Source organism: Lytechinus pictus, chromosome 17 (genome assembly GCF_037042905.1).
Source record: "Lytechinus pictus isolate F3 Inbred chromosome 17, Lp3.0, whole genome shotgun sequence".
NCBI classification, from domain to species: domain Eukaryota; kingdom Metazoa; phylum Echinodermata; class Echinoidea; order Temnopleuroida; family Toxopneustidae; genus Lytechinus; species Lytechinus pictus.
The window spans coordinates 17,581,407-17,596,157 of NC_087261.1; the positions used below are offsets into that span (position 1 = coordinate 17,581,407).

At 34.9% G+C, this 14,751-nt stretch overlaps 1 protein-coding gene across 2 annotated transcripts in view; it reads left to right on the plus strand.

Annotated features, from left to right (window-relative positions):
- The window catches only part of LOC129280945 (plexin-B1-like), a 38,348-nt gene that overhangs the window by 10,910 nt on the left and 12,687 nt on the right, over positions 1 to 14,751 (plus strand). Inside the window, exons 9-23 of one of the 2 annotated variants that reach the window (XM_064112432.1) lie at positions 301 to 394; positions 756 to 946; positions 1,458 to 1,612; positions 2,183 to 2,297; positions 2,902 to 3,035; positions 4,303 to 4,479; positions 6,059 to 6,152; positions 7,195 to 7,434; positions 8,375 to 8,563; positions 9,529 to 9,757; positions 10,151 to 10,290; positions 10,781 to 10,902; positions 12,609 to 12,674; positions 13,965 to 14,042; positions 14,314 to 14,380. In XM_064112432.1, the coding sequence (XP_063968502.1) occupies positions 301 to 394; positions 756 to 946; positions 1,458 to 1,612; positions 2,183 to 2,297; positions 2,902 to 3,035; positions 4,303 to 4,479; positions 6,059 to 6,152; positions 7,195 to 7,434; positions 8,375 to 8,563; positions 9,529 to 9,757; positions 10,151 to 10,290; positions 10,781 to 10,902; positions 12,609 to 12,674; positions 13,965 to 14,042; positions 14,314 to 14,380 (2,091 nt within the window). The remainder of the gene's footprint in view (positions 1 to 300; positions 395 to 755; positions 947 to 1,457; positions 1,613 to 2,182; positions 2,298 to 2,901; positions 3,036 to 4,302; positions 4,480 to 6,058; positions 6,153 to 7,194; positions 7,435 to 8,374; positions 8,564 to 9,528; positions 9,758 to 10,150; positions 10,291 to 10,780; positions 10,903 to 12,608; positions 12,675 to 13,964; positions 14,043 to 14,313; positions 14,381 to 14,751) is intronic. The other variant, XM_064112433.1, reaches the window with a different exon arrangement.

Sequence of the window (14,751 nt, forward strand, 5' to 3'; positions counted from 1 at the left end):
CCAATTAGCACATCTCTTACAACATGTACAAGCGGGAGGTCGGTACACGAAGTACTTTTGACTTTATCACCATAGAGTTACTAACAATTAGTAGCTCCATGGCATTACCAATGACAGTGAATAGCATTTATATGCACTAACAAGAAATTAGATTATGTAAGAGCAATAGCTCCATGGTAAGAGCGTTTCCCTACATGTCCATATCCCAACCCTCTGGGGAAGCAAATACTAAACATTATAACAGATGAAGTATACTCCAGCCTTGATCTTTTTTTAATTATATATATGTATTTTTTACAGTACATGTATGATGACGACATCCTTCAGAACAATGTAAGCGTCTCCGTTCAATGGAATGACCAGCACTATATAGATGACCCTAATGATGCATATGGTACGACATAAGTAACTTCAGTATTTTTTTCTTTATCCATTTTCTAATATGAAACTTCTTATAACATTAATGTATTAACTAATTATTTTCTGTAACTTTAGGCACAATAGTAAGAGTTTGTGCTTTATTTTAACGTCTGTGATGAACACCTTTAACGTGTTGAAGTATCTCTTATCAGTATAAATAAAACTAACGACGATTTATTATTTTATTCCAATTTTGAAAGACATAAATTTCCCGCAATGTTTAAAGATTTGGTGAACCAATTTTACAAAGATTCGTACGTATTAAAATGTGAGGGCTTGTGTTTCGGACTGCGTAGATATCTAGTTATACTAACACACTTTTGTTTGCCTTGAAGTGACTCTGTACAAGTGTTCAGCCAACGATGGAAGCTGCAGCCGGTGTCTATCTCCGGAAGCAACACCTTCGTTCCTAAACTGCGGTTGGTGTGGGAATGACTGTAATGTCATTGAGAGTGATGTTTGTCAGAACAATCGATTTGTCAATCAGAATGAGACCAATCTTTGTTCAGCACCAGTAATAACTGACGTAAGATGATATTATACTTCATTGTTTTTTTTTATTAAGTATTAAGAGTCAACTTGTCAAAAGTCTGCCTCGCGTCTTTTATACCAGAATTCCCGCTGTAAGCCTAGGATGCTATGTGTTTTTTTATTGCAGCTTTCCTGCAGTCCCCAATGTTTTGTTTTAATGATTACTGTGATGATTTTTGATGAAAAGCTGTTTGCAAGATTGTTTTGGGGTAAGACGCTTCTCTGAATTTCTACAGTGTCTTTAGAGTATTTTCTTGTTGTATTTAACAATGTTGGATATCGGCAAGCAGAATTGATATATTTTTATTATATTATGATTTCATCATTTGCTTTCCAGAGCAAAATTTTTTTTTTAATGATACATAGTCAAGTGATAAGCATTACCTTCTGCCTAATATGGTTAAGGTCTGTGGTGTTATTATTTACTATAATTACGAATTATCAATTAACTTTGTAACACATGTGAAAGGCCAAAAGACAAAAACAAATCTTTTTTTTCTCTATAGTTTTATCCCATATCAGGTCCAATTAATGGAAATACAAGATTGGAAATCATCGGAACCGACCTAGGAGTGGCATTTAATGATGTACTAAATGTTACAATAGGAGACTTGGCGTGTAGCCTAGCTGACATGGATTCCTACTATCAACCAGGGCAGAGGTAATGGTGTCGTATCGGGAAGAGGGGGGGGGGGGCAAGGCCCCTGCAGGGCCATGGATAACACATTTAATATTGTAGACAAATAAAAAGCGCTCGCCGTCATCTTCAGAAGTTAAAAGGTCTGCAATTTGTGATTTTAGAGCTCACCTCCGGTGCTATCATACCACTAGCAAATGGTCCAAGAAGACATGATTGTTTACATCAATTTATAAAATTGCATAATCATAATTATTTTGTGATATCTTTATTACATCATACTCCAAGAACATAGATAAGGATTATTTGTTGAAGATACCAGCTATGGACGTATTCAACTTAAATTTGTCTTGCGTATTCCTACAGTCTTCCTGGTACATGTGGCATTTTTTTAGTATGCATTAAATATCATTCTTCCTCAATGTGTGCACGTAATTGGTTAATTGCCATTGTGCTTTTCATCTCTAATTCTTTTACTGATTCATGATTTATTAAACATAGTATAAAAGAATTATACAATACTATTTGTCTTAGAACATATATCAGTTTCATTTGTAAATAAGTTATCAAATGACACACCGCCTCTCTTTTCAGTGTAAGTTGCCTAACTGGGTTATCTCACGCGGTAACATCAGGACACATCGCGATTAAGATATGGTCTGGTAGTGAGACTAGGACCGGAAACAGTATTGAAAAGTTCCACTATAGGGTTAGTGCATTTAAAGACACTATAATAATTTGTTCAGTACACTAATCATACTGAACGCTTTGATAAATTTTGTAAGTAAACTTTTCATTTTGTTTTACGAATTCACATGTTGGGCAGTTATTAAAAACAATTCGATGGAGCTAAAAATGAAACATTAAATCAACTAGATTCATAGAATTCCAATTTGATGATAAAGGTTTTTGTTTTCAATCACACAATACTTTAGAACAAGGTTAATATGTGCATTTTCTTTATTGCCCAATATCTACAATTTTTTATCTAAGGTGCCGTGCAAAACTCCTCAATGAATTAAGGGAATGCCATACATGCTCACCCCCCTCCCCCCCAAAAAAAATTAAAAAAATAAAAATAAAAAAAATCCAAATTAATAAGGTATAATATTATGGGACGCCACTAGGGAATAATATCTACTAACTTATTTAACTGTGCATAAAGATGCAACATCACGTCGGTCACCTCCTACTGCTCCAACACAGTTGTTGACGCCCATTTTGTTTTGTTTGTTTCCAGTTCTTCCGAACTTCGTCGAAACAGAATTGTTCTCAACCGATTGATAAATAAACCTCCACTTGTGTTTTTATAGGATCCCATGATCTCAGGGTTTAGCCCTAATGAGGGACAGGCAGCGGGAGGAACCCGAATCACAATTACAGGAATGTACCTCAACACAGGAAGAATCATCGAAGCTAGATTTGGAGAAGCACATTGCAATGATTTGTAAATAACCTTCATCTCTGTTCTTGTTTTTAGTGTAACATAATACATATACATTTTAATTTCTAATACTATGCTTGGAATTGTGAATTATAATAGGATTTGTATCTTTTGACAAAAAAAGAGAAAAACATGTGTTAAAAAAATGGGTATTCAATTGATGTGCACGCGTACATAATACATGTAACAATTGGATTGTAAGGAGCATGACCTCTTTAGATAGGCAGGGGCCCGTATTAAACACAAAGCTTAGTAATGATCGTAAAACATTTTTCTACGATTGATTGCATTGACAAAAATGTGCAATCAATCGTTGAAATCAAGCGTACGACCAATCGCCAAACTATATGTTACGGGACCCTGATGATGTCATATCCCCACTTGTTCTTTTGTATTTTAGTATATGAAATTAGGTTTATTCAAAATTTGTCTACCAAGAACTCAAACAATTGGATTGACAAGTAAAGTAATTAAGTGCCTTATTCATTTCTTGTGCAACTTATTACGTCTTAATGGAGACACGTCATTTACACATTTATAAAAATATATATATATAATTAACAATCATGATTTCGTTTAATATCATTAAGAAAGGAAAGTGGGGATGTGACATCATCCGCCCACCTAATGAATATTCATGAAAACATGTTTAGAACTGTTTCACCAGAAAAAAATAAAATATTTTTCTTTATTAGTTGTTCAACTTTGATCAAATTTTCGGAATTTGCTCTGTGAAGTGTACTCTATTTATTAAGATATATACATATTCAGGCCGGAGCATCCGTTCAACTTGTAGGTAGATTGCACGCGAGAAATTGGCATGATGCAACGCAAATTGTTTCATCACGGACATACAGCAATTAATCAAGTACATCATATTGCATGAAATGATATTGCATTTGCATCACTAGCAGTATATTATTGATAAGGCTAATAAATACAATCATATTATGAAGGTCAAACACTGATTTTTTTTTTTTTGGGGGGGGCTGATCATTAATAGGTGAAACTGTGCCTCTTCGCAATTTTGCGATGATGAGTTCGATCACTCACGAAACAAAGAAAAAACACGATACTATATCAAATGATATTCGACTAAGTAATAGTGATCTTTATATTTTTGCCTTCATAAAATCAATTTCTCTCAGAAAACAATAATACACATTTATTAAGGACATATTATATAGATGGTAACGAAATATGGTGATCGAGCTCACTAAATACCTGCTACTTCCAAGGCAACAATTCATGAATGTATCATTTTTTTCAGGACCGTTCGTGATATGAGAGCGACCTGCATTACAAGCAGTATAACAATTAATGAAGAGACTTCATTGATATTCATCATGTCGTTTGATGGAGTGGAAAGAATGTTTAGTGAATACAGCTTCACTTACAAGTTAAACCCAGTAATTATTGATATTGACAGATCCGAAGCAATTATGTCGTAAGTCCACTTTTCATCTTTTTTTCCAACAATTTGATGCTGACTCATTCGTCTTTTTCGACAATGAAACTGGTATGGAAAGCCAATTTGATTACAGACGCGCGTCACGATTTTAAGACGAGGTATCGGTATGCCATTTATATTAATACGTCACTTTTTTATTTTCTGATACGTTATACCTAGTGCAAATATTCATTTGATACGTAACGTTGTATTCTTATTGTAGTGTGATCTTTGGCGTCGGCGCAGAGGATTATCCTTTGTTCTTGGGGGGATCTATTGTGGCGTCCCTCCAAATGAAGAGCTCACTTGCAAAAGGGGTTAGGTCCATTTTTCATCAAATTATATATTTTTTTCTCAATGTATAGATTTTTAGTAGCTCTGTAAGATGATACCAAATAAAAGTTGAAATTCCCATTAGAAAGTGATCTAAAATGGCAAAGAAAAATTTTTTTTTTTCAAAAGGGGTTAGGTCCATTTCATTTTAGTTGCAAAAGGGGTTAGGTCCACACAAATTTTTTTTTGGAAAAGAATATTTACAAAAATATGAAGACAGGTGGACTTCTGTTATACCCAATTTTACGTTCTCTTGGTAGAGTATCACGAAAATTTAGTTTCGCATAAGAATATTGCAATATGGGAGAATAAAAAAAAAAAAAATTCTTGGAGTGGACCTAACCCCTTTTGCAAACAAACTATTCTGAAGAGCTCATTTGTCAAAAGGGGTTAGGTCCATTGTTCATAAATTTTTATTGTTTTCTGTCCCAAATCCTCTAAATTTTTAGTCGTTCTAATGAAAACAAAAGACATTGGAAATTCACATGAAAATATAAATAAAAGTGGCAAAAAAAATTACCTTTTTAGTCGTAATAGATTGGTTTCATGTTGTTTAGTTGCAAAAGGGGTCAGGACCACAATTGTGATTTTTAAAAGAATATATAGAAAAAAATGAGACAGGTAGATCTCTTTTATATATACCAAATTTTATGTTCACATGATAGGGTAGTATATCATGACAATTTAGTTTCTCATATGAGTATTGCAGTAAGTGAGAATTAAAAAACATGGTTTTTCTGGGAATGGTAAAAGTGGACCTAATCCCTTTTGCAACTAAACTCTTCAAATACAAAACTTAGGATTGCTCTGCTCCGACGCCCATGATCGTAACTGGTCTATTTTGTCATTTGATACGTCATGAATTCGTTCACGCGCGTATTAACAGATTGGCTTTCCACAGATTAGGCGCCAAGTAGGCCTACACGATTGGGCCAACGTAGAACCTAATATAGTCTGTCATCGCAAAGCATGGTATATTGTATGCTGAAATGTATATATTATGAATGTTTTGATTTTGTATACGTATATTATCTGAAAAACTTGCATATTTGTTTTATAAAAGATATCCACTTGGATTAAATAAATTTTTTAGAGAATATTCTTGTTCTCTGAAGGAATTGTGGCACAGGCTGAATGCAAATATATCTGTATGAACGATAAAGCATTTAGGGATATTATTCTCGTGTAGAACCGCCAAATGACTATTCCACTCTCGATCTTTTTTAATGTTTGTATGACATAGAGGAGGTCTTAATATTGAAATAACAGGAGAACGTTTTGATCTGGTCCAAATCCCCAGGATCATTGTTACGTCACCAACAACTAGCGCATTTGAGGTAAGATACAATTTCTAAAGTCGCAGTTTGCTCATTTTCTGAGAATGCGAGTGAAAGTGATGTATAATTTGAACTGAAAGAATTTTAAGAACGTCGAATGATTGTCAACCTTTACTTTGGAGTAAAGGCCAAATTAGTTCCAAATCTAACCAGTCGCACGATTGCTGTGATGCCATTACGACTATGTTTTATCTTTGTATTCTAATAAGGATGTTAGCATAGTCAAAGATTTGAACATATGTACTCGTACGATAATTTGGAAAATTGCGCAGTAAAGATATTTCATGTCTCAATATTAGCATCAAATCCTACTTCCTTTTATTACAAAATTGTGTCGCAGACAAATCATAAGTTTTGCAGTGGCCTTAACATTATGTGTGTTTTGGTTGGTATGGGTATATGCGCGTTTGGGAGTGTGCGTGTATTTAGGCGAAGGAGCGTTAAAGGTTGGTGTTGTTTTCCATAATCGAATTTATCAATTTTGAATCAATATTATTTCTTAAATAATTTTGTTTCCGGTGCACTAGTCAGATGAGAAAGGCATAACTGAGGTTCAACACTAAGCTGTAATCATAATAATCGTGCAAAACAGGCAAATGAAAATCAGTACTTAGAGGTTTGATTTTTGACAAGTGTCAGTTTATTCTATCTCTCCTGTTCATGCACTTCATTTTCATATCAAATCAGATGCAGCTGAATTCGATAGAAATAGAAGACACTGCAGTGTTAATTTAACACCAGGCCGGAATCTGTATATGACCACACCAGAGAGGTGTTGAAACAACACTTGTTTGAAATTAAATAGATGTTGTTTTAACACTAATTGGTGTTGTATAAACGCCTATTTGGAATTAGTCCAAAATCAAACTGGTATTGATTTAAAACTTCTCTGGTATGGTCAAATATAGATTCCGGACTGGTGTTACATTTATACCCCGGTTTTTTTCAGTGCACGCATTTATTCCAGGTAGTAATCCTGCATAAAGTAAAGATTATAGGGCATTATGATTAACCTTGCATCATTTCTAAAAATATATATCAGCTTTGCAACGGAACAGACACTCTGCTGATATGCCCATCGCCAAAATTTCCTGACGATGTCGCCTCTACCGTAAGGAAAAGAGCACCTGACGTAATCACGTTTGTCGCAAATCTGACATTTGACTTCGATGGTTACATAATCAATGGCGGCTTGATAGAATACTACCCAGACCCAATTTATGAAAGCTTCGGTGGACCAAACAGACTCTATGAAAGCAGTAACGGACGGCTCGAAATAACAGTAATTATATTCCCGTTTGCCTCACTCGTTCCGCTATCTTGTTTTATCTCCTGGATAAGAATAAATGCATACAAAGAATAATTATCAAAAACCTTGTCCTTTTACCAGTTTTACATTTCAGTTTTCGATTTAAATGCATATGAGTACTTTGTTAATTGTCATGAGTGAATGGTCTGTACCAGTGATACCTCAATAATTGAACCGAAAAACTAAAGAATAATTGAATTAAAAAGCATCTTTAACTTTCAGTTTTAATCATTTATTCATTATATTTATCAAATTATTCATGCATTTATTTCTTATAACTTTTATTTGAAAAAAAAAATCATCTTTAATATGAAATGATGCTCATGACTGACAACTGAGCGAATAGTTCTCTCTCTGAAATTTCGAAACCCGTTTATTGTTTTGTACATCATCCTTTCCATGACATGCCTTGATAAGACCATGGACTACTCTGAGTAGTAGGTCCATGATGAGATTAACTTCTTCTTCTTCTTATGTTGGTTTGAGTGGCGATTAGTCATATTTGACTATTGTCGCCATTGACTCTATTAATAAAAAATCTCACTTCTCACATAATGATATTATTACCAATATGATGTATACATATATGAAATATTTTTCTTGTGTATCCTTTTAATATGAAAAAGGATAATTATGGTATGTACAAAAGTTTGCCGTAACTCTTGTCAAAATGGCATATAAACAAATCTTCACCAAAAACAAACCGCTATCTTCAGCTTAGTTCCAACTAGTTGTGCTTGCCCTGCCCTTTCAAAGATGCAATCATGCCGGTCAGCACGGTACATTGTGCCGATCTGAATACAACTGAATGTATTTTTACAGCTACTGTATCTTCAATGTAAAAAAAGGAATTAAATTTTTTATCATAATTGCATGAATATTGACGAATATGCAGTTTTTTCTCTTTATCCAGGGATTTAATTTAGATCTGGGAAGTAGAAAGGATGATATTCAGATTCTACTTGGACCAAGCAGTGTATGTGATGTGGATTATCTTAAAACCGATGTTGTTGGATGCCAACTACCCGAAGAGAGACCCCTCGCAGGTGATGAGAATGGAACACGCAGTGAAGGAACCACGAGGAACTTACCAGCAGTGACGGTAATTCAAGTCTTAACATTTGTTTGTTTGGGGACAGTGCTCTACACAAAACGAGCACATGGTGGATCTTCATCCATTTGTGACCAGTCACTCCCAAACCAACAATAATTCACCAAGGAGAGATTTCTGGGTAAATAACCAAAATACTAATTTTCCCTTTTTTAGCTACAAAAATATCTTTATCAGAAAGAATAATTGATCTTCCTTCAGACTGTCATCATTCTATATAAGTTGTAAAGTTGAATGAAAAAAAAAAGGTTTCATTTGACACCAGTCTTTGCAGACTGCTCGATTTTTTTTACTAAATTGCACAGTAAGCAAATCTCATGCTTGAGTGATTACAAACTTCAGACCTTGTTTTCTCTTATATTTTTTTCAACTCGTTATTGTGATGGTTATTCCTAATAAAGTTTGACAAGTTATGCACCATGTTCGAGCTTGGATCTACTACCTTTTCAAGATAAAAAACCATTTGTACATCACTTCAGGCGACTTCATGGTCTAGGGGTGGCTGATTACATGTATATGCATTTAGATTTCAATTTCTTTAGTCACAATGTGAACGAAACCATCCCGAATGTTATATTAACATCTGAGTGTCTCGATTGTTATGTACAAGGGTGTGTACGGTGTATTACGCGCACGAGAAAGTGTAAAGGCTATAGGGGTAAAGGTGAAAATTAGAATGCGTGAGCTTACGCGCATCAGCAATAGGGTGTAGGTGTGAGTGTTTGTGTGTTGTTTGGGCTGGGTATACGTGTGAGTAATATGGTTTTGCGTGTGTTTGTGGCTGTGGGTGTTATGTGTGCTGATGTGTCGTTGCGTTTGTAGGTGTGTGCTAGTGGGCAAAACACCGTCAGAGTACTTACTCTGGATAGACAAAGTTTGGAAGCTTTGAATCGGTTTTATCGCACGAAACTTGTGGCTTACTTGGCATGGTCAAATATTTCAATTATGTTCTAAAGGTGTTACACGGAAACCTAAAGTTCTATCCGGGATTTGTTTCAGCGTGGCCTACGGAAGGAAACCCGTTGATAGCTACCGTAATACCCACTGTTATTGTATTGCTCATCTTCATCACCATACCTACAATTATTCTAGCCTGTTGGTATAGGAAGAAACGGCTTGAAGTGAAACGTGCCAAGGAAGAAGTAGCCATGGTTCGAATGAACATCCTGAAAAGAGTTCGCGAAGGTATTTAGGGCGTTTTTACTTTCAGTCAATATGTTGCATTTTCCCGTTTGACTAGTCCACGGAGGGAAAAATGTATTGCATATGAATTTAAAACAAAAATAAGTACCTGATGCATGGGATGTAAGAAAAATAGGGGAGGTAAATTCATTTTATTCTGATATTCATTGATATACATTATTATCTCTCTTGAAGTATTTCGATCCATCAAGTTTATATAATACTTTACTTTTTGACCAATATAAAATTTATTTAGAACAACAATTCGAATGGAATACGCTTATTTCATTTATAGAATAGGGCGTGTCTTACAGTTCAAATTGACAGCAATATAATGAGACTCGCTTGAAATATATGTTCACCTTCGATCGACTAATTCCTTTGTCTTATGATCAGTCTCTAGTACAAGTTTAGATATGACGGATGCTGATAACAGAGTTCAGTCTCAAGGAGTTCGTTTTGTGGGGAATGTCCAGTATGTGACACTGATGATGTTTGCCGGGCTAGGTGTTCACCCAGAAACATCAGATCCAGAGGTATCAATCTATTATTTTCTTTAAATTCTTATCTCTCTTTTTTGTTTTGTTTGTTTAAAGGGATTCAAAGTAATAGTACAAGAATAATAATATCATTAATAATAATAAAAATAATAATAACAAGTATAAATCAAACAATTCATCCAATATAATACAGTGTAAACCGTATTGCCCATTCATCGAATACAAGTACATGATCTTGCGGCATACTCCATAGCAAAAAAATATAATTTATGTGAAATATGTTTATTCAAATATGAAATCACCGATGTAGGTCTCATTGCCAATGATAGGATTGTAATAGCTTCAGTGATCTGGATATCCAAATGCTCCTGACTTTAACTCATTATTATTCACTCATTCTTCCTCCAATCATTGGTCTAGTTTTTAAAACATTTTTTTCTTTCTTTCGTATGAAACCAACTGGTTTAAAATCCCTTTGAATCCTACAAAAATTGATATATTCAATATGCTCACTTTATGTTCCCAGTACATGGAAGACTTTATGGAGCATTCAGTTATCGTACTCTACCGAATGCTAAAAAAGAAGGAGAAAATGATAGAGTTCGTCAGGCAATTGGAAACGAAGAAAACGGGACAAGGTCGAGAAAGGTACGACGGAGTTTTTTTTTTCTGAAAGTACGTTATGAAAATTAATAACCATAAATAATGAATTGACAGCAGTATGATGTCCCGTTGAATTAAGAAGTTGTTTATCATGTTTATGTTTTTCAGTAATTTGTTATGAAAAAATAAGAAGAAAAAAAGAAGAGAAAACAAAAGCAACTCGGTAGTCAGACCCCATTCGTGAACTCCGTGATTATAACGTTTACTTTTAAATTAATAATAATAGTAATAATGTAGGTCTATAGCGCATTTCAGACCTGCAGGACTTTACATAAATAATATCATACAATATAAGACATTGCTTAAAATTACACTTAAACTGAACGTCAACATTAATCAAATACATATGGCACAAGTATAAGGAATTATCTAATTGAATGCTTCATTGAAGAGAAATGTTTTAAGTTGGGATTTGAAAAGTCCGAGATTATTTTGTGATCGGAGATTACTGGGTAGGGAATTCCAAAGGGCGCTATAGGAGAAAGACCTTTCACCTTGCGTCTTATTTCTTAGTCTAGGTACTTGAAGGAGCTGTAGGGTGGATGATCTTAGTGTCCTTGAGGGCGTGTATGGAGAAATGAGTTCAGAGATATTTCGAGGCAAGACCGTGGACAGCATTAAATGTTATTACAAGGACTTTGAAGCGAATTCGTGATTTAATGGGTAGCCAGTGAAGTTCTTTGAGTATTGGTATGATGTGGTTGTGTTTTTTTGATCTGGTGACACGTCTTGCGGTTGAATATTGAATTCTTTGGAGCTTTGCTATATCTTTGTCCGGGATTCTAGACAAGAGACTTTCACGGTTATCGAGAAGGGAAGACACGAAGGCATGAATGAGGGTCTCAGTCACATTCTTACTAAGGTATGACCGAATAATTCCAATACGTCTCAGAGCAACTGAGACCTTGCGACAAAACCATGTTGACGTGTTGGCGCATGTTTATATTCTTGTAAAAAATGACACTAGATCACATACTGAAGGTAATGGCAGAACCTGGCCATTGACATCAAAGTCAGAGCCTCCTGAACTCGTCTGAAAGAAGATGAGACATAAAGCACCTCCATTTGGTGTCATTAAGTTTCAGATGATTGCTTACCATCCAGTTCCGTACTTCCTGGAGGCAGATTCCAAGACTCCCTATACAACATTCTCCCTTCCTGAAGACTTTAAGGAGAGGCTAAGCCTTGTGTAGAGAAAGCAAGTGCTCGAATAATGTCCTGAACTGGCGTAGTTTAGCAAATAAAGAGAATCGGACCGATTACTGATCCTTGAGGCACGCCCCAGTCACCCCAGTTCTATACTTTAGTCTAGAAACCATAATGTCTCGGATAATTATTAAGGAAAGCATGCATGTTCTGTTTTCCGGAGTGTGCGTTTGTGGTGCTGCATGACAACCCCCCCCCCCCAAAAAAAAAAGAAAAAAATGAAATGAAATGAATAAATGAATAAATAAGTTTAAAAAAAATAAAAAAATAAAAAAATCAGAAGAAATAAAATAAAAAAGACGTTTTTCTGTCACTACCTACACTGTAGTTTCCGGATGTGCAAATTTTTACTTGTATGAAAGATTATTTTAAAAAACTCAATAAAAAGTACTGCATGCTCAAGAAATGTTCACCATTAATCGGGTACAATGCGCAACAATTACTAACATTAAGACCTACGTTTTTTTTTTACTTTCTTTTTGTAGGGAATTAATTGCATCCCTGTTAGCAATCACGTTCGTCAGTGAATGGAATTCAATTGTCTTTACAGAGTAAGTTCATTTTTTCTCACATTTCTTTACATTTAAGCATGTACTATATAATTTTCTTCCGTGGTTGCACTGTTACAGACTACAGTGCCACAACATATTTTTCCCTCGTTCTATATCCCATGGTCATTTGAATCATCCTAGTTATAGATAAAGGAACAATTAGTGTTGTCAAAGTTTTACATAAATTTCGACTCGGGCTATGTACACTATTTAACAAGATGTGTCCCTCGTTAGATAAGTGGTGAGACAAATAACAAAAATACCACATAAAATTTAAATGTTACGGAAATACCAGAAAAAAAAATTAAGCAAGCTGCATTTGAAAAACGCCCCTAAAAGGTCATTTTGTAAAGAATTACAGAGTTATATAAAGTGTATTCTAAATCGAAAGTAATTAACAAATCAAAATAATTCATATACGTTTATAACCATTCCGTTGTGTCCACATCTATGTACAGTCATTGATGAAGATCTGTAATCTCCAGAAACAAAAGGAAACTGACAAACCAAATTCAGCAATACAACCAAAATTTCAAATATTCTTGTGCAGCACATTTTAAAGAAAAGGAAATCTATAAAAATGGCACGCTTGCGTCGAAGAAGAAAACTGGAAGAATATGATCAATGAAATTTTGAGAAAAGTTGGACGAACAATAAGAAAGCTGAAAGTATTTGACTGTCCACTGCGAACAAAATTTGATATGACCCCCAAATATTGTACAACACCCCTTTTTTCCTGCCCATTCGACACTGAAATCCAACAAAACATCTCTTTTGAGGTCTCATAGGACAAATATCTTATCTATGATATAATCATGACAATATTTGAAAACCTGTATTATATGTGCTGATATTGAAAGAGCACCTGACATTGCGATGGACTAGATGAACGAGAAAAAATAAGTTAAATACATACAGTACTGGGGAAGTTGTACAGATGTGACAACACACAGCTTGGTTGCATTGCCAGTGTGATGATCTAGAAGCGCGATAGCTCAGTCGGTAGAGCGGGGGATTCGTATTCCGGTGACCCGGGTTCGATTCCCACTTGGTGCGCAAGTGCCCTTTGGTAAGGCATTAATCCTCATTACCAGGTCCTTCGGAGAGGACCTTAAGCCGTCGGTCATCTGGTTGTTTGCTTACAAGCATTCATGCTTTCTTAGCAATCAGGTAGAAAATCCCCACCAATCACCAATCTAGAAGCGTGGGCTAGGGCTCTTGGCATAATTAACTTAATGTCTATTGATTCTTATCTTCATGTTTCATTTATCCCCTTTATTCAATTTTCAGAGTGATGACCGCTCTTGTTGAAGATGAAATCACGGGGGCATCTGAATCCAGAAGGCCTCTGGACAAACTATTCACAAAGTAATAAATCAATCCTTGGGTTGGGTTGGGGTTATCATTGTCATGCATGAACGTAATGTACAGTGATTATTAATTTACGTTTAGAGAAAACAATAAATCGAACGTCATTATGTCAGAATCATAAAGTCTTATATTAAGCTTTAGGAAGAGACGTCAACTTCGGATACTAAACCAATTCCATTAGTAAAGTCTAGCATATCGTTGTTATGCAATTATCTTGGACATACATCTAAACTCTGCATCATTACGATTGTATATCCTCTCATTTAAGAACTGAATCGGTCACCGAGAAACTGATCAGCAATTGGTTTTCAATCTGCATGTTCGAGTACCTAAAGGTGAGGCCTGTTATTCCCAACTCAAAAAGAAAAAAAATATATATAAAGGTATATACCCAACTTCTTCAGTATCAAATTGTAGTATTAACTTTCAGTTTAACTGAAAATCATAGTTAATGGAGAAAACCAGATTTTTGTAGTTACCAATTTAGCATACAACTTGTATATGCTCCTGCACCCAAAATGCACTAGTTTTAGTATTAAATGATCATGGATTAGATTTTTTTTTCCATTTAGGTAAACATGCTCTACGTACATAGGTCACTTTCGAAATTTGATCGTGGTATATTGAATGTAGCATTGCGTAATGTTTGGGTTTTTTTTTTTTTTCCTTTAAGAGAACTTAAAACCAAAAATACCTATGAAAAATA